The 19,634-nt window shown below is 33.2% G+C and overlaps 3 protein-coding genes across 13 annotated transcripts in view; all 3 read right to left on the bottom strand.

Annotated features, from left to right (window-relative positions):
• The window catches only part of LOC127866991 (fibropellin-1-like), a 281,878-nt gene that overhangs the window by 37,382 nt on the left and 224,862 nt on the right, over nucleotides 1–19,634 (bottom strand). The gene's annotated exons all lie outside the window — the stretch shown is intronic.
• The window catches only part of LOC127866987 (uncharacterized), a 183,713-nt gene that overhangs the window by 58,525 nt on the left and 105,554 nt on the right, over nucleotides 1–19,634 (bottom strand). The window lies entirely within an intron of this gene.
• LOC127867005 (zinc finger and BTB domain-containing protein 41-like) lies at nucleotides 1,422–5,256 on the bottom strand. Of its 2 annotated transcripts, XM_052407925.1 has the most exons (4): nucleotides 4,736–5,256; nucleotides 3,673–3,755; nucleotides 2,296–2,391; nucleotides 1,422–2,043 (listed from the first exon to the last, which is right to left on the bottom strand). In XM_052407925.1, exons 2-4 carry the CDS (start codon nucleotides 3,745–3,747, stop codon nucleotides 1,741–1,743), a joined length of 474 nt encoding a protein of 157 aa, XP_052263885.1. In that variant the 5' UTR covers nucleotides 3,748–3,755; nucleotides 4,736–5,256; the 3' UTR covers nucleotides 1,422–1,740. The 2 variants fall into 2 exon arrangements, with proteins under 2 accessions (XP_052263885.1, XP_052263886.1); XM_052407926.1 differs by lacking the exon at nucleotides 4,736–5,256 and having other exon boundaries at nucleotides 3,673–4,083.

Raw genomic sequence — 19,634 nt, 5'->3', positions numbered from 1 at the left:
CCTATAAAAAAGAATTGCCTTGCATAACACAAGTATATTTCAGAAAATGTTTGTAATTCTTTTTATCACTTTAGGTAATCAAGTTCGGTAATGAGCCCATTATTAACATTAAATTTACTGTATGAATTTAACACTAAAAATGCGACATACCTACAATACATTCGTCTTCCACATCAATATCGTCTAGCGAATTGACAGAATTTCTGGTAATTTGTCCACTTTCCATCATCATAAAAAGCTTGCTGACTTTGGCAACCTGCATGGTTCCATCTGGTTATCTGTAGAATTCTCTATGTACCCGAATGTCGTGACCAAGAAATTTAGCTAGAATGTCTATTTCATTTTTAGACAAGTAAAAAAGCCTAGTCATTGTGGCAATATGTTTCCTTAACTTTGTAGAACGAAGCCTTTTCGGATGTTCAGCTCCACAGTCAATTGCAATTGAACGTAATACATCTGTCCCACGAATATGCGATGATGCAGATTTTGTTGGGAAATGATATTTACTATTTAAACAGTTTGTTAGAGAATTTCTGCTGCGTATGAGCAGGTCGATATTTTCTTTCACCTGTCTTGGAAACAGTACTGCAGCTATTCGACCTCGTTTTGCAATAATCTCTGTACGGTAAAAATAACGGCACATGTTTTTTTTCCAGTTTTGTTAAACATCAATCTAATTCTCCATCGTCATTTGTCAATTTGTTTTTTGAATATTCTTCGACTGTCATTTTTGACACATCGTCTGATCGTTTCGATTAAACACAAGCAGATTTCAGACAACTTATGCCATGCTTGCCTTTTCTCGCAATCACTTGCTGATTCTTGTAAGGTATTTGCATGTGTTTCTTCTTCATGTCGTAAGTATTCAGACATTACTTTGACATCATTTGCCAATGGCAACAGTTCTTTCTGACTGTTCTGCTTAGCCTCATGAAGTGTTCTTAAGGCATTGGAAGACACGTCATCCGTCCAATTAATTTCAAATAGTTTGGAAAGATCCTCAGCCCTTGTTTGCAGATCCTGGTTGTTTGTTTCGATTCCTTTCGAAATTAGAATTTTTAGACATTTCTGAAGCGTTGTGCCAATCTTTAAGGCTAATGATGGTGTAGCATAAGTATTGGTGTTTCCGTCGAAGCCTGCAACGTTTTTGCAAGATTGTGTAATAAATTTGAAAGCATCTGGATACATGAAATTCTCCAAAGACTTTTCAACATTGCCTGGACAAGATCGCATGTCTTTCAGCAATCTACCAACTTCTCTTAACTTCTGTCTAATATAATTGTGTTGCTTTTCATCATGGCCCCTTTTTGTACAGAGTTTTTCACCGAATGCAAGGATTGTATTATCACTTTTGACTTTGCGACTTATTTCGTCGTTTCTCATGGACTCGATTACTCGTCTTGAAATAGTGCTTCCTTCTTTTGATTTTGGTAATAGCAGGCTGCTCTCTAAAGCGAGTCGTTTTCTTGATCCCGCCGCATTGTAAACTTACATTTTTGAGTGTGCCTCCACAGGATTTTCTTCGGGTAATACCCGTAACAGTAAGGACAAGGTCCATACTCGTCTGCAGCTACGCGTTGATTGTGACTTTGTCTGTATGACACAAACAGCTGTCCTTGGCCATCTCGCAATACTTTAACATTATGGAGATGGTTCCCTACGTTCCTTATTTTTTCATACATTTTTTTATTTTCTGCTGAATTTTCCGTATTTAATAGATCTTTCACATCTTGCCCATCTTTATGCTGCAAAAGCAAATGTTTTTTTTAGTTTTATTTGAGCCTTTTCGCAAAACATGCAATAAAATCTCTTATCGTAATGTCTGTATTCACTGTTATTTGTTTGAGCGATGGTGATGTTGGTTTTGTGTGCCTCTGCGGATGATTCGTCACGTTCACGAGATTGCAAGGATTCAACAGGAGGTAGTGTTGACGCTGTCTTCTTTTGAAATCTTTGAATGTTTGGTATGAGTTCGACAACTATGGACTCATCTGACGATGCATCGCCTTCTTCCGGAATATAGTCTTTGTCATTGTCACTATCCTGTAAAATAAAGTTGTTTTCCTGTGTGTGAGATCATATAAAAATATGAAAATATCACAACATCATAATTTGTTGTTGGTGAACTACATCCATAAAAATGTGTAAGTGTAACATAACACTTACCAGAATGCATGTCTTAATTACAGTTCGATACTAGAGCTTGAAAAAAATCGGAACTATATATAATCTTAGATAAAATGTTTAAATGTGTGTACTGTATTGCAATCACAAAATCGTTATAAGTTTACGTACATCGATATCCGATGATTCACTGTTCAACATATTTTCTGCTGCATCTTGTGAATTGTACTCGTGTGCAGTGTCGCTATGTTCTTTAGTTTCGGTACTCTGCAACACAATTCAATGAGACAATAATAGAGTAAGATTCATACATCCACGTTACTTAGTATCAGTTGAAATTGCAATTCTTTAGTAGCAGCATTTTCAATTGATATCATCACTCATGTGGCTTTTTATTAAGATGTAGAAAATCTAAGTGACATGAGAATTTTGTGTAAATGTTTGCAACCGATGGTATAATACAAGTTTAATTCACCTTCGTCCAAAATAGTTTACGTTTGCTTATCTTACATCACATGTTTTATTTTTTGCCGTTCACTGTCATTGGGGAAGATTTGAAATAGATTGATAGCTTGTTTTGTATACATAATAACAAACTGAAAAACACCCATAAAACATTTTTAAAGGTTGCATTTAAATGATCAATTTCAACAAAACGGTTTCAAATTTAACATATCTTTGATTATTTATCTTGAACGTATCAAGCTTGTTTAAAGATTGGCTGAATACACCGACGTAGCAAGTCTTAACATATACCAGGTTGTTCCAAACATGTTATCAAAGTTCGAAAAAGTATACAAGGAATATTTTTGTACAGATACGAATAAGACAAAATGTATGCACTGTTAAATGAAAGGTATTGTACTTCTCTGGACAAATGTGTTGGAAGAAAAAAGAACTGGTGAACGGACTGTGGTTCACGGTAAATCATGTATGTATTGTGCGGTGGTTGGTGTAAAATGAACTATCTTTTCTTACCCATGTCAGAATGTATCGTATAGCAAAATATCGAGTAGACGCTATTGTTTTTTTGTCGTTAAGATGAAATATCAACCAATGACCATATGTAACACGCAAGTTAAATTTCTTAATGTCTCAGAGTTTCATACACAGTAATTGGCAGCGTATAAGTCTTACACTGAAAATTAAAATTAATGATATTACACTTCTTGGATAAGCGATAATTAACGTTTTTGTGATTATGATGAAGTCGATGTTTATAAACTACAGTGGTTAATACACATGCGCACCAGTTTCATTGACAGGTGTAAATTCTAAATTCTTTGTGTATATGAAGATTTTGAAAGACAAGTAGTTCAAAGTCACTACAACTGGTAAACAATATTTTATTCTTTTAAAATTCGCATAACATGTTAATATAATGATCATCGACGTACGTGTTATGTTAAGCCCAAATACCAATTAGCATCACCCGGAATAAATATTGGCACAATATAATTTAAGGCAAAATTACGCTTATTTCACCGAAGACTAAACCAAACCAGAAAATACGCCTTAGTAGCTTCGACATAGTGAAATATTACAAACCGTCTCATCGACATCTTCCGTGTGTACGGATGTTGTTTGTCCTGGTTCCTGGCTGTCCGTAGATCTAGTAGTCATTGTGTTGCCTATTCACAACAACAATAAAAAATGGTATAACACATAATCTAGTCAGAGTTAAAAAGTTCGTTATTCATAAAACCATTTAGTACAACACATTGACATTAATTCCTTGTACACAAATTACATTAATTTCATGATATACATAATATGTATTTAGGCATGTGTAGTAATAACAAAATCACTAAGGAGCCATAATTCTTACAAAATGCTGTTTACAGTAGTCTGCTCTTGTTTATAGATTGGGGTCATGTTGGTAAAGAAGTACGCAAAATATAAAAGCAATATGTCAAGGGACATAGAAAATATTTGAGGTGGTACGTAAACTTTAACAAAGATTTATCAATAATATGCATATTTTAAGTGGAAAAACGGGGCCATAATTCTTACAAAATGCTTGTTACAGTTGTCTGCTCTTGTTTATAGATTGGGGTCATGTTGGTAAAGAAGTATGCAAAATATAAAAGCAATATGTCAAGGGACATAGAAAATATTTGAGGTGGTACGTAAACTTTCACAAAGATTTATCAATAATATGCATATTTTAAGTGGAAAAAAGTGACCATAATTCTTACAAGATGCTTGTTACAGTTGTCTGCTCTTGTTTATAGATTGGGGTCATGTTGGTAAAGAAGTATGCAAAATATAAAAGCAATATGTCAAGGGACATAGACAATATTTGAGGTGGTACGCAAACTTTAACATTCCAACGCTCACGCTAACGCTCATGCTAACGCCGACGCCGGGGTGAGTAGGATAGCTCCACTGTATATATATAGTCGAGCTAAAAACTGCCTAGAGCTCTACTTTGTTTAACGTATATTTATAAAATATATTCTTGAAATATGTACCGTAAAACAAGCTTTGTAATCAAATGATATTTATATAAATCGATCTTTAGAATTCGTCTTCCAGTATTACTTTAACGTTTACATAAAAGCGCTTTTTAATAGTAATTAAAAATTATAAACATAATTAAAAAACTTACCTTAGTTTAATGCGTTTGTTCGCTCGAAACTCCATTTTTCCAACTGACTTTCACTAAATGATATAAATACCGAGTGTATGATTTTTAAACAGCGCAACCGGGGAACTGTTATAAGCCTGGATACACACTCGATTGTAATATGGTGAAGATTTGTGTATATTTTGTGCATGCCACAAACCCGCTAATCGGGGAAGGCGTTGGATTTCTAATTTAAATTGACAGTTTGGTATTTCATTCACGTAGATTAGAGATTTTCGCCTAAAACCAACCGGGGAATTCCCCGGTTGGTAGGTGTTCCCCGGTTTGTTGGTGTGTATTCATACGATTTTCCCCGGTTGGTAGGTTTTACAAACTCACACACACACACACACACACACACACACACACACACACACACACACACACACACACACACACACACACACAGTACGTTAGTTGATCGACTCTTTTTTAATTTTTGAATATAAATCTACATCACATGGAAACCAGGATATGTACACTTGTAATGCTATATATTAGGTAGAAAACGACTTTCGCTATACAGTGATTTTTTTTTTTCAAAGAGTCATCATCCATTGAACGGTGTCATATATACGTGTTTTTTTTTTCAGATCACTACCTACATTTATACGATGTTGACAGAACCGTATTTAATCATCATCCCTTAACATAATATTTGTATTTTGCTTGTACATATAACCTTTTGTGTTGTTTTCTTTTAATCTATGTATGTTTGTTTAGAAGAAAAAATCTTCTTACATATGATAATGTTTAGCAAAACACAATGTTTTTCTTTACGAAATAGCTATTTTTGTAACTTGGATGGTGAATTGTTGTGTACAGTGTACTTATCTGACCTTTATTTCTATTTCACTAAAATATCTTATGAAGAAGAGACAAAAACACTGTCTTTATAATTTAATGCCACCTATTTTTGTCAATGAATGATATAAATATTGCGTCGTTGAACTGTCGCGGTCTATATGGGAGCAAAAACGAAAGGATAAAAAAAAGAAAGAAAAGGACTAGCATATTCATGTTTGCTATAAAATTATCATTATTATTATTACTATAAGCTACCATATAATCTACGGTGTTATACATATATACTTTTTGTATCTCAGATCATTAATTCAATTAGTTTGTGTATTTCCAGTGTAAGGAAATGCGCTGTTTATGTCTCTATTGGAGACCAGTCGTTTATTATTGTTATAATCTCACATTTATGATTATTTTTTTTTACTCCTTCTTTTTTTATGGAATATTCATCCTTTTGTATCCCTTATTTTTGTTTTCTATTTTGTTTGTTTGTGTAGACATCTTACTTCTTATAATAGAAACCAACTGGACACGTTTTCAAATAGAAACTAACTGGACAAGCACACATACATTATCATTTACATCACCCTTTTTTAAATGATCAAGCTATGTACTTTAAATGTAAAAGGGCTAAACAGCAAAGATAAACGCATAAAAATCTTCAAATGGTTAGACGAAAAAAAAAATAATGTATGCTTATTACAAGAAAGTCACTTGACACACACTTTAGCGCAAACCTTAAAAAATGAATGGGATGGGGATATCTACCTCAGTGGACAATGTACTAATAAACAAGGCATTGCCTTTCTGATAAAAAGTAACATAGGGATCACAGTTGATAACCTTAACGAAATAATAATTGGCAGACTAGCAAGTATAGATATCAAAATACATGAAACAGAACTTACATTAATCAACGTTTACGGTCCCAACATAGATGATTCCGCATTTTACGAAACATTACAATCCTTTATAATTAGTAACCAAGATAAAAATATTATAATCGGCGGTGATTTCAATACTGTCTTGAACCCATTATTAGATAAAAAGAATGGAAACATTAATACTCATCCTAAAAATAGAAACATTTTAAATAACATAATTGAAAACTACAATATGATAGATATCTGGCGTACAGTATACCCAAACGAAAGCAAATTCACCTGGCACTCAAACACAAAACCAACAATATTTTGTAGATTAGACTATTTTTTAATATCTGAATCTCTTTGCAACATTATTGACACATGTAACATAAAACCAGGATTTATGACTGACCACTCTATAGTTGAACTTAAACTGCACAATATACAACCTGAAAGAGGCCCAGGATACTTTAAAATTAACAACAGCATCTTATTTGATACACAATATCAAACACAAATAAAACAGGAAATATTAAATACAGTTCAAAATAATAAAGATGCAAACCCAAACACCTTATGGGAAGTAATTAAAGGAAATATACGTAACACAACAATTAGATACACATCATTTAAACGTAAAGAAACACACAAACTTGAAACTGAAACCATCAAAACCATTGAAACACTTGAAAAACAATTGCATCAAACAAACACAAAGGATACCACCGACATTGAAAATGAAATAACATTAAAAAAACAAATATTAGACGGAATTTATCATACACATCTCAATGGAATAATACTAAGAGCGCGTGAACAGCATGTTGAACACAATGAAAAAAATACAAAATACTTCGCAAATATTGAAAAACGTAGAAGTGAACAAAAAACTGTACACAAAATAGTAGTCAATGGCAAAGATATAACAAACATGACTCAAATACTAGAAGAACAACGTTTATTTTTTCGAAGCACTATATAAACGAAAAAATGTTGAAAATAACACCCTTTTTAAAAATACACATCACGCTTTAAACCAAGAGGAAAAACAACTGTGCGACGGATTACTTAATGAATATGAATGTGGATTAGCCCTAAAAGATATGCAAAATAACAAAAGCCCAGGATCTGATGGCATCACAATCGAATTTTATAAAATATTCTGGAATGATATAAAAACACATCTAATTAATTCACTTAACTATTCATTTAACAACGAAAACTTAACTACGCTACAAAAACAAGGTATTATATCACTCATTCCAAAACCTGGAAAAAACTTAGAATCCTTATCAAACTGGCGCCCGATTAGTTTACTAAATAATGATTATAAAATTGCAACTAAAAGTATAGCAAACAGAATAAAAAAAAATATTACCATCAATCATTTCAAAATCTCAATCTGGTTTCATAAAAGGACGTTACATTGGTGAAAACGTTCGTCTTATCCAAGAATGCATAAACTATTTTAACAATTCAAACAATCCTGGTCTTATATTCTTTGCAGATTTTGAAAAGGCATACGATTCACTCGATCATTCATTTATGTTCTCTTGCTTAGAAAATATGAACTTTGGTGAAAGTCTCATTCAATGGGTTAAATTATTCTATACCGATATTAACAGTATAATCATTAACAATGGCTTCTTTTCAAATAGTTTTAACATCGAACGAGGGGTTCGACAAGGATGTCCACTCTCATCATCGCTATTCATTATTTGCATCGAGTATCTATCACATCACATCCAATCAAATAAACACATAAAAGGAATATCACCAGATCCTGATGAAGATATCAAACAGTCCCTATTTGCTGACGATGCAACTTATTTCTTAAACGACAATTACGATTCTTTCCATAACCTAATAGAGTCACTAACCATCTACGGAATGACATCGGGTCTTAAACTAAACAAAAGTAAATGTACTGTGCTACGAGTAGGTAAATTAAAACAAAGTAATGTCGTATATATAAAAGAAATGAAATTTAATTGGACATCCGATGAAGCCACAACGATAGGAATTACTTTCACAAATAATGAAAAGGATACAGTTCTTAAAAACATAATACCTAAATTACAGAATTTCAAAAACTGCTTAAAATCATGGCATCACCGTAAACTTACACTAATCGGAAAAAACACAGTATTGAAAACATTTGCACTTCCTAAACTAATTTATGTATTAACAGTTCTCCCAAATCCACCAAATGATGTTATTAACGATATAAAATCAGCAATATTTAATTTCATATGGGACGGTAAGCCTGATAAAATAAAACGAACTCAGTTAATTCAATCCGTAGAAAATGGAGGTATTCAATTAACGAACATTGACTCATTCTTGAATGCAATCAAATGCAGCTGGGTTAAAAGATACCTAGATAATACCAATACAAGTAATTGGAAATTATTCTACCAGAAAATCCTAAAACAATATGGTGACTCCTTACTCTTTGAATGTAACATCAGCAATACTATCTTACATGAAATTGCAAACAAAAACATATTTCTGTCTGATGTTCTATCAGCATGGAGTGATGTCACTCATAACCTAGAAACCAAAACCAGCAGTAAAACTATTTTATGGAACAATAAAGACATAACTTCAAACAATAAGACGTTTTTCTATAAAGATTGGTTTGAACGAAGCATTAAATATGTCGACCAATTATATGACTACAGAATCAAGGATTTCTACTCTTTTGATGATATATGCTACATATACGGAATACCTTCAAATAATTTTCTGAAGTACTACACACTAATCAAAAGCATACCCATGCATATTAAATCTGAAATCAATACAAATAATACACCATGTACTCAAACAACATTCGTAGAAAACATACTTGGAAGAAAAAACAAACCGAATAAAATATTTTACACACTGCAAATTAAAAAACCTACAGAAAACTCCAAAACCCAAAATAAATGGGAAGCCCTTTTCGGAGAACATGAACTTAATTGGAAACACATATTTACCATGCCATATAAAGCAACTATTGAAAGCACACTGAGAAATTTTCAATATAAATACATCCATAGAATAATAGCTACAAATAAATATCTCTTTAAATGTAAATTATCTAACTCAAATCTGTGTGACTTCTGCGGTGAAAACATCGAAACTATAGAACATCTTTTTTGGGAGTGCAAACACATCCAGCCTATTTGGAATCAATTAGTATCTTTTCTTGAACAACAGCAACTAAACGTTAAACTATCTTTCTTAAATGTAAGTTTCGGAATTTACTCATTGAAATCAATAGACTGTAATAATATTGTGAATTTTATTCTTATATTGATGAAATATTTTATCTTTAACATGAAGTACAAAAAACAAGTACCAAATTTTAATTGTTTTGTCAATAGTCTTAAAATAAAAATCCAGATTGAGAAAGAAATAGCCCTCAGTAATGACACATTACAAATCTTTGAACAAGATTTCATTGCGACAAATCTTTTGACCAAAGTTCATGAAGATCAGACAATAAATGTGGCCTCTAGAGTGTTAACAAGGCAAAATGTTGACGACGAAAAAAAAAAGGTGATCCCAAAATTTCACCATGAGCACGTTGTGCTCCGGTGAGATAACTATAGAAATAACATAACAATTAACGATAACCAAAAGACCAAAAAACAACAACACGCTTTAAATACACATTTTTTCACAATGCTTTAAATGTGGTATTGCTAGTTATAAAATCAATTGGTATGACTTCTGGCATATAAAACACTCTATAGCAAAATCTCCATAAAGAACTCTATTTTTACAGTAACTTGTCTCTCTCATCGGTTGAATTATTTAATGAGCGGTATTTTTGATGTCCCAATTAGGATGATAAATAATAACGCAGTTCTAGATTATAGTCTTACAGAGATAAACAATAAAACGGTCCACGGCCTTCAACCTATTTGCCGCTTCTGTAATGTGCAGAGTTGTACTGTTTTTACTCATGACATCGAAGAATCACCAAATACGTCATAATAAGATTCCTAGCTAAGCCAAAACTGTTTCCAGAATTACCCTTGTCAAATGTGTGTTTGCCAGAAACCGACTGACAATGTTGCCCATTGTATGTGACTGTTTTATATTGGGCATACAACTGTGCTAGCTGGGAGGGTTCGCTTTCTGCTCGGCCTCGACGAGGTCAAAAATTGGTGTGCATTTCGGGGTGTCACCAATCATAAGGACTCCACAACTTCTGATCACAACGGACATCTCCATACTCGCATCCGAGAGCAATTCACTTGAGCCATGCTGTGTAAAAAGGGCGTTTAATGGATGTACGTAAAGTGTCGTCCCAGTTTAGCCTGTGCAGTCCACACAGGTACGACACTTTCCGCCTAAACTGGATTTTGCTAAGAAGAGACTTTCTTTATAATAAAAAATATCATGAAAGCGGAAACTGTCGTCCCTGAATAGCATGTATGGACTGCACAGGCTCATCTGGGACGACACTCAAGCCACATGCATTAAACCCCCCTTTTCACAGAGCACGGCCCAATTTTAACATTATTTTGACTGTGGGTGATACTATAATGTGAAAACAACGTCGTATGAATATCTAACAACGCTAAACAGTCGCGTTGTTGTGCATTTAAGCTTTAAAACTTGTTTTTACAAATTTAATATTTAAGATTGTTTTCATTAAATAATCAAAAACGGCAAATCAATTATTTTTTATATATCCAAATATATCAAACTAAACAGATCACATACAATATAGTGTCTAACATATGGTATTTGAATGGTGAAATTCTAGGCTTTCAAATTATGTACGGTAAAGGGGAAATAACGGACTCAATACTAATAATGGCGTAATCAGTTTGACGTCAAAACTGAAATATTTCCTGATTCTTTCCGAAGAAAATTTTCCCCATTAATGCAGAGGTTTTTATTATTCATTAAAATAAAACGCTAATAAATGTGTATGTTACATAAATAAAATACACAATATCGTCGCAATAAATATATCGGACATAATCCTTCATAAATATATTGATTTACCAGGAAGGTTGGCAGCGGTCATCCCAATTGCGGTTACTTTTACATTGATGTTGTCGCAGACAGCGCTGATGGGGCACATTTCAGAAGCCGCTGTTTTACCCACGCAGGCAGTGTTGTTGTACTGACCCAAAAAAGGTCCCAATATTTGGTTGACCGAGTCAGCGGCCATTGCGGACATGTTGATCAGTTTCACTCCCAAGTGCATGCACTGTGGACATTCTGAAATAATGATGACAATCGTAAATATCAGGCCATGTTTAAATGTAAATGCTTATTAGATACGACACGTGCTAAACAATACGCTTGTGTCTGACCAATGGGCGTTTATAATGTAACACATATCGCTAAGTTATGATTTGAGTACAACATCCCACCTTAACAATTTGTAGCGGCACCATTTAAATGTATGCTGGACGTGTATGTAAGTGAAACCTTAATGTGTTAAATAAGTATTCATCGGATCCCGCTTTCGCTGAAATCAAATCTGCTTCTTGATGTACACTATATAGTTTAAAGAAATTTACTGCGAAACCAGTATTATTCGTCACTCATTTAGTTTCGTTTATTTCATTTGTATACCTATCGGCGAATTTGACTTCGTACCGAATCATACCCTGCGTCTGTTTCGATATCATGATCAATCCAGTTATTATACACAAGGGAGTATATTAAAGTGAATACTAAAATGAGACTTTATATTTCCGCTAAAACGCTATTGCGGTAAAATTGTATCGATAGCGTTGATATACCTTTTATGCCGATTCTGAGAATTGTGTTAAACAGTCAACACATGCAATTAAAAGATGACTATGTTTGATCAAAAATTGATTTAACAAATTTTTGCGATTTTATAACAACAAAAAAAATAAAAACGTATTGCTTCGTCTTTGAATATTTGTGTTGAACTACATGTTTCTAGTATCTTATTTAAATTTAATTCAGTCCTAACAATCCGCTTATCAAAATATTTAACAATTGGTGTTGCTGTGTATGGCTTATTAAAAGGGCAATTAATGTTGTATAGATTCTGACATGCTATACATTGCATGAAATGTTAACATTATTTATATTTTATTCGAAGTCTCCTTTATACGATCTCGTATTGTTGTTATTATTTATAATAATTCTAATACTGCTCGATGAAATTTTGTTCAAAGCCAGTCCGACTAACACAAGCACGTGTTAATTTGTCGTAAATTAATTTTAAATAAGCACTTTAGGATACAAGTTTAGCTACATAAGAACGTGATGTAATCATTTAAACTTAAAAAACAAAACATTCCAAAATAAAATTTAAAAAACTAACTAATCAGACAGAATTACTATCTACCCGACAGTGGTCCACTATGTGATAATCCTACAAGGACGAGCACATAAGGTACATACATCATACAGATGTTAATTTTGTCGTTAATCTCAATTCGTTGAAAAGATTGAACTATTGTATGACTAAATTGTAAATGACCGTTTCTTATATACGTGCTACAAGTCAGCCGTAAACAATAAAAGAAAGCCCCGTTAGTATGCCGTGCCGCTTATGTCAAAATAGGGATAAACAGAGCAGATGAAAATAGCCTACAGGCTCAATATTATGCCGACAGGTGATGGTTCGCATATAGGCGTAAATGTATGTCTGTAAGAATATATTTGAGGATTGTATTACCCAAAAAGACATAAGAGCTCACTGTCTTATAAAGTATACTTACCCAAAACGCTTCGATATTTGTTTAAAACAATAAAGGTCTTACAATATTGTGCAATTATAAAAGAATACTAAACTAAACCTTTACCAACGAATACACATTCTTCCGTTTTGTAACACAATGTTCCAGAATAAATACATTAATGACGACATACTTATATTATATATCTACATGCTTACATTGTACATCTATAACAAGTTATTATCGGTTTGATACATAAGGTTATACATTGGTCCTTTACATGTTATTAAAAAGAGAGAATTATGTGGTAGTTAAGCGAGAAAAAAAAAGCACGGGTTTCTCGTTTTGAGTTTTAAGTGAGTCGCAAATCTTTTGATTTGTCATTCGAGTTGTGTGATTGGCAGTGAAATGGTGTGGATTGCTTGGGGAGTTATTGCTATGTGTGTTAAACTAATTGGCTACATTATTTTAACGTGTGCAATTAAATAAGTGAAAATTTCATTTATTTTAATCCAGTTTTTAGTTTCTTTAAGATGGGATCCTAACAGGACCTACTGTATTGCTAAATGAGGATGTCAAAGAGCGCCTCGGGATTCCTCAACTGAGCAGCGTTATTGAGGTCGATCTATGTTGCGCATTGGAGACATACGAGCGACAGAATTTGCATTAGTGTGCTGGAAGACCTGTCACACACGAACACCAATTTCTTGTATGTCTGTGCGTAATTATTTATGAAGACAAAAGTTGTTAGGATAAACCAGGTAAATAATTGCGTTTTCTATAATGGCGGTATTAGAGAATGTTGATGACGATAGGGTTTATTAGGATGATGATTGTTTAACTATATTTAGACTAGAGAATAATACATTTTCTCATAACTACGAGTAACAAATTACTACAGATATACAACTATGTCGACAGGCACATTTTTTAGCCTACTCGTGTAATATTGTGCATATAAGTTTAAAGGTACCATCTGTCATTCGGCATGTAGTTTTAAATTCGTATTGATCCAAATTGCAATAAGAGCCAACTGTCCATATAGGATTAATAGACAACACATTCTTTATTTGAATGAACCAATATAGGTTTTACAACAGTGTGTTATTTTAATAATGTAATAAATTTCAATTATACACATAAACACAATCTTTTAGCAGTAAAACATAATTAACCAATAGGTATACATTAAACCTACAGGCTTAAATTGGATCTTCATGTTTATATTTGCACATGTGCCTGTTTGCCCCAATATAGGCATGCACGCACAAATTTGTTTCTGATGTGTACTATTTTTGCACCTGTAGGTATACCTACTTATTTTGACACTAATTGGACGTCATACATAACAGTGAGGTATGAATATTTTGAAATGGCATTTTATCAACGTAAGAAACAAACATTATGCAAAATTCAGGTGCAGCCATGATGTTTCAAAATAACCCTTATCAGTAAATCGTCGCACCTATTGCGAAATGTAGCCCTAAACAAACAACGGATCTGAACGAATGTGAAATGTTATGATGAAAGCGTAAACAATTTAAAGAAGCGCTTTGTATAAATATAGGTATTATAGTCAATCCAAACGATACCCTCATTCGGATAAAGATAACCGAAGTCAAATACCTTGTCTTAATATTATCCAAAATTAATCTAAAACGTACAATTGTATGGATATTACATGTTTTAGACAATCGGTAACCAAAACATATATCCTAAAATTAAAGATAAACAAAAATTATATAGAGTTATCCAGATAGTTATTTTGATTCGCCTAGCGAGGTGTGTAATTGGCACGGTAACAGTGCGGATAGCCCTCCCCCCTCCTATGACCATGTGTATGTGTTCAAATTTTAGGCAACCATATTTTAAAGTGCGTACAAAATAGTGAATGTTTCGTGTTTTCCGTCCTATGTTTGTTTATATAAGCTCCTAACAAGACCTACTTGATTGCTACACAAGGATGCCAAAGAGCGCCTCGGGGTTCCTCAACTGAGCTTTGCCATTGAGGTCGATCTTTGTTGCGCATTGGATACATACTGGCGGCAGAAGGTTTTTGGCATTCGTATGCTGGAAGCCCTGTCAAAAACGAACACCAATTGCTAATCTGTTTGTGTATAATTATTTTAAAAGAAATATTTCTGTCAAATACGAATGTCAATTGCTTATCTGTTTGTGTGTAATTATTTATAAAGAAATCTAACATTTATGATATCTGTAATGGCGGTGTTGAAGACTGTTAATGATGATAGTGTTGATTCGGATGATACTTGTTTAACTTTATTAAGAATAGAGAATAATACATTTTCCATTACTACGAGTAAAAAAGTACTACAGATATACAATATGCCGACAGGCACACTGTTTAGCCTACACGCGTAATATTGCGCATAAAGCTTAAATGTATGTCTTTCGGCATGTATTTTTTAAATTCTTGTTGACATAAAGTGCAATAAGAGTCAATTGTCTATTAAGGTTTAATAGACAAAACGTTAAATTAATCAAACAATGTCAGTTTTAAAATAATGTTTTATTTTAATAACGATTGTCCTGGTTGTCGAAATAACATAAAAACGAATGCCCTTTTCAAAATTAGCGTAGGAACGATTGTAGTGGAAACGGATATCCGGATAATTACTTAAGTGCTTAATACCTATACACATTTTAAATATTTGTAAATATTATGCTTAACATGTTTTTATAGGGTACCAAAAAAATAAATCTCCGTCATTACGCAGTGCTTTAAAGATTGAACGTTAGTGTACGGAACAATACAATAAAAACAAGCTATTTCGTTTACCACAACGGGGTTAAATACTGTTTCTGAAATTAAGAGATTTATGATGAAAAGTGATATATATATTTCTCACTCATAATCACGGATAAAAAGATATAAATATGCATGCCTAGAGAGTTTTTGTTCATTGGTATATAATAATTCTTCAATCTTTATTACAGTAAAAAAGACTTAACTATAAAAAAAACTTAACATTTATAGTATCATGTACGTCGCGTTTAATACTGCTTTGTCATTATGATGATTCAAACCACCTCTTGCGCGTTCAATTTTTTACAGAAAATATCAAACACCAACACACCCATACCTTTGAGAATTATAGTTATATATTGTATATATTGTTTAGACGACTTATGTATATATTTGTTTAATTTGGATGATTAGTCTTCAGACCACACTCTGATGTTAATCTGTAACTCGTATTTTTATAAAGATAACATAAATATATAAATATAAACTAATGGTACTAAATATTAAGTCGTTGAATTATTATTGAGGTGTTATAGTGTTTATGTTTAAATTACTTATACCTTTATTGACTAAACACTAATATTGTCTGTATGCATATGTTTGACGTTTTTCAACCCAGTAATAGTGACCATGAAACTCCCGAATGTAAATAACACACTCAACTGCTATATAGTCATCGATATTCTCCGCAAAAGAAAGTTACACGTTATGATTCGATGCGTCATGCGATATCTAAAAATTGCAACCGTAGTAGTATTGTGAAACTGGTCTATTGGACGTCATACATAAAGGCGCGGTATGGGTATTTTGAAAAAACAATTTATCAACAAATCTGGGATTTTGTTTTAAAAACATGAACCCAAATTACGGTGCAAACAAGATACAATGAAATTACTTTTTTAAACAAATTGCCGCACCTGTTGCGAAATGTTACCCTAAAAATAAACGGCTTGGAACGAATGTTACATGTTATGATGATAGCATAAACACTATGAATACCAGGTACGGATTTGTTTATCTTACACACGGACAAATACACATAATACAAACTGTCAATAAATACGCATTTCCTACACTCACATGTGCGTGAGCACAAACACGCTTCTCTGCCCCTTTCCACATCAACTTAAACTACAAGAACATGTTCGCATATGATAACACAATGCATGGCTAAATTATTATTTATTAGCAGTCATGTTTGTGCTTTGAAGTCATTGATAACTTTTGTATGTGAAACAAATCAAATAATTTATATTTAATGGATTAGATTATGTCATAATAATGTTTTGCAGATTTTCAAACGTTGGTGTTACATTTGAAAGATGTTAAATGTATCCACATGATTGTTATGATCCTAAACAATGTATAAATACAACATTTCAGATATGTTGAAAAAATAAAACAAAATCGATCTCATGCTCATACACAGATACGCGAGACTTAACAAATACAAATTATACACTAAGATTTTTTAAAGCAAAAGCATGAATCAAATAACTGAATATTAATTTAATTGTATACAAAGGTGATACATCTAGTTTATGATAGTACACTACTACTACACTACTACTTCTACTACTGCTACTACTACTACTACTACTACTACTACTACTACTACTACTACTACTTCTTCTACTACTACTACTACTACTACTACTACTACTACTACTACTACTACTACTACTACTACTACTACTACTACTACTACTACTACTACTACTACTACTACTACTACTACTACTACTACTACTATTACTACTACTACTACTGCTACTACTACTACTACTACTTCTACTACTACTTCTACTACTACTAACACTACTACTACTACTACTACTACTACTACTACTACTACTACTACTACTACTACTACTACTACTACTACTACTACTACTTCTACTACTACTACTACTACTAATACTAATACTATTTCTACTACTACTACTACTTATTATTATTATTATTATTATTACTTAACATGAACACTTCGCAAATTAACCAAAAGGAGATACAGAATAAGTAACGTTCACATTTAATTGATAACCGTAAGACAAATACAAACAGAATTTAATACAGATTCATTCACAAAGCGTTCAACGTGGTATTGCTAAATATAAAATCCATTGGTACGATTTCTGGCACATGATACCCTGTATAACTAGATAGCCATAAAACTTTTTATTTTTTTAACCTTTTACTTGTTTCCAGCATCGGTTTAATTATATAGTGAGCGGTATGTTTGATGTCGTAAATTGGATGATAAACAATAACGCAGTTCTACATTATAGTCTTACAGGGATAAACAATCAAACAGTCAACGGGCTTCAACCAATTAGGTGCTTCTGTAATTTGCAGAGTGGTTCTGTTTTTTACTCATAAAATCGAAGAATCACCAAACACGTCATAATAAGATTACTGGCTAAGCCCAAATTGTTTCCAGAATTACCCTTGTCAAATGTGTGTTTGTCAGAACCCTCCGTGTTGCTTACAGTAACTCTTGATACCGTGGGTAATGGAGCCATGGTTGCTGTGTCCGTGATGATGGGCAACATGAAGCCGTTAACCGACTGACAAAATAGCCCATTGTATGTGTTTGTCTTATATTGGGCAGACAACAATGATAGCTTGGAGAGGACGTCCGCTCTCTGCCCGACCTCGACGAGGTCAAGAATCGGTGTGCAGTTCGGGGTGTCACCACTCATAAGGACTCCACAACTCATCACAACGTATATCTCCATACCCGCATCTGGGAACAATTCAATTGAGCCGTGCTCTGTGTTAAAGGGGGTTTAATGGATGTGCTTTAAGTGGCATTCCAGATTAGACTGTGCAGTCCACACAGGCTAATCAGGTACGACACTTTCCGCCTTAGCTTGATTTTGATAAAAAGAGACTCTTTTATAATAAAACTATCATAAAAGCGGAAAGTGTCGCCCCTTATTAACCTGTGCGGACTGCAAAGAATAATCTTGGACAACACTTCACGCACATACAATGACCACCATTTTCACAGAGCACGGCCCAATTTTAACATTATTTTTACTGTTGGTGATACTATAATGTGAAAACAACGTACTATGAATATATTAGAACACTAAAGAGTCGAGTTTTTCGGCATTTAAGATTAAATACTTTTTTACAAATGTCATATCTGAAATGGTATAATTGTTTTCATTAAATAATCAATAACGGAAAATCAATTCTATGATTTTTATATATCCAAATATATCAGGTCAAATAGATCAAATACGATATTATATATATTATATGGATATTTAAGTGCGTCAACTTTAAGCTCTCAAATTAATAACGATAAAGTAGAATTACGCACGCAATACTATTAATAGTGTGATCAGTTTGACGTCAAGACTGAAATATTCCCCGATTCTTTCCATAGAGAGTACTTGGCATTAATGCAGAGAGGTTGTTTGTTGATTAGTCAGGAAAAAACAACGCTAATAAAAGTGTATGTTACATAAATAAAATACACAATATCATCGCACTAAAATGTATCGGACATAATATTATAATCCTTTATAAATATATTGATTTACCAGGAAGGTTGGCAGCCGTCATCCCAATTGCGGTCATGTTAACATTGAAGCTGTCGCAGAAACTGGTGCCAATTTTAGCGGTGATGGGGCACATGTCAGAAGCCGCTGTGTTACCCACGCAGGCTGTGTTGTTGTACTTACCCAAAATAGGCACCACTATTTGGTTGACACGGTCAGCGATCATCGCGGGCATGTTGATCAGCTTCATTCCCAAGT

The sequence above is a fragment of the Dreissena polymorpha genome, chromosome 2 (genome assembly GCF_020536995.1).
Source record: "Dreissena polymorpha isolate Duluth1 chromosome 2, UMN_Dpol_1.0, whole genome shotgun sequence".
Lineage (NCBI taxonomy): Eukaryota > Metazoa > Mollusca > Bivalvia > Myida > Dreissenidae > Dreissena > Dreissena polymorpha.
Note: the sequence above shows the minus strand (reverse complement) of the source record. Positions and strands in the feature narration are given on the sequence as shown.

Coding starts and splice junctions, on each gene's coding strand:
- LOC127867005 (XM_052407925.1), bottom strand. CDS start 3,747: ATGACTACTAGATCTACGGACAGCCAGGAACCAGGACAAACAACATCC. Junction 2,392..3,672: donor CGGAAGATGTCGATGAGACG/GTTTGTAATATT, acceptor ATTGTGTTGCAG/AGTACCGAAACTAAAGAACA. Junction 2,044..2,295: donor GTGAATCATCGGATATCGAT/GTACGTAAACTT, acceptor TTTATTTTACAG/GATAGTGACAATGACAAAGA.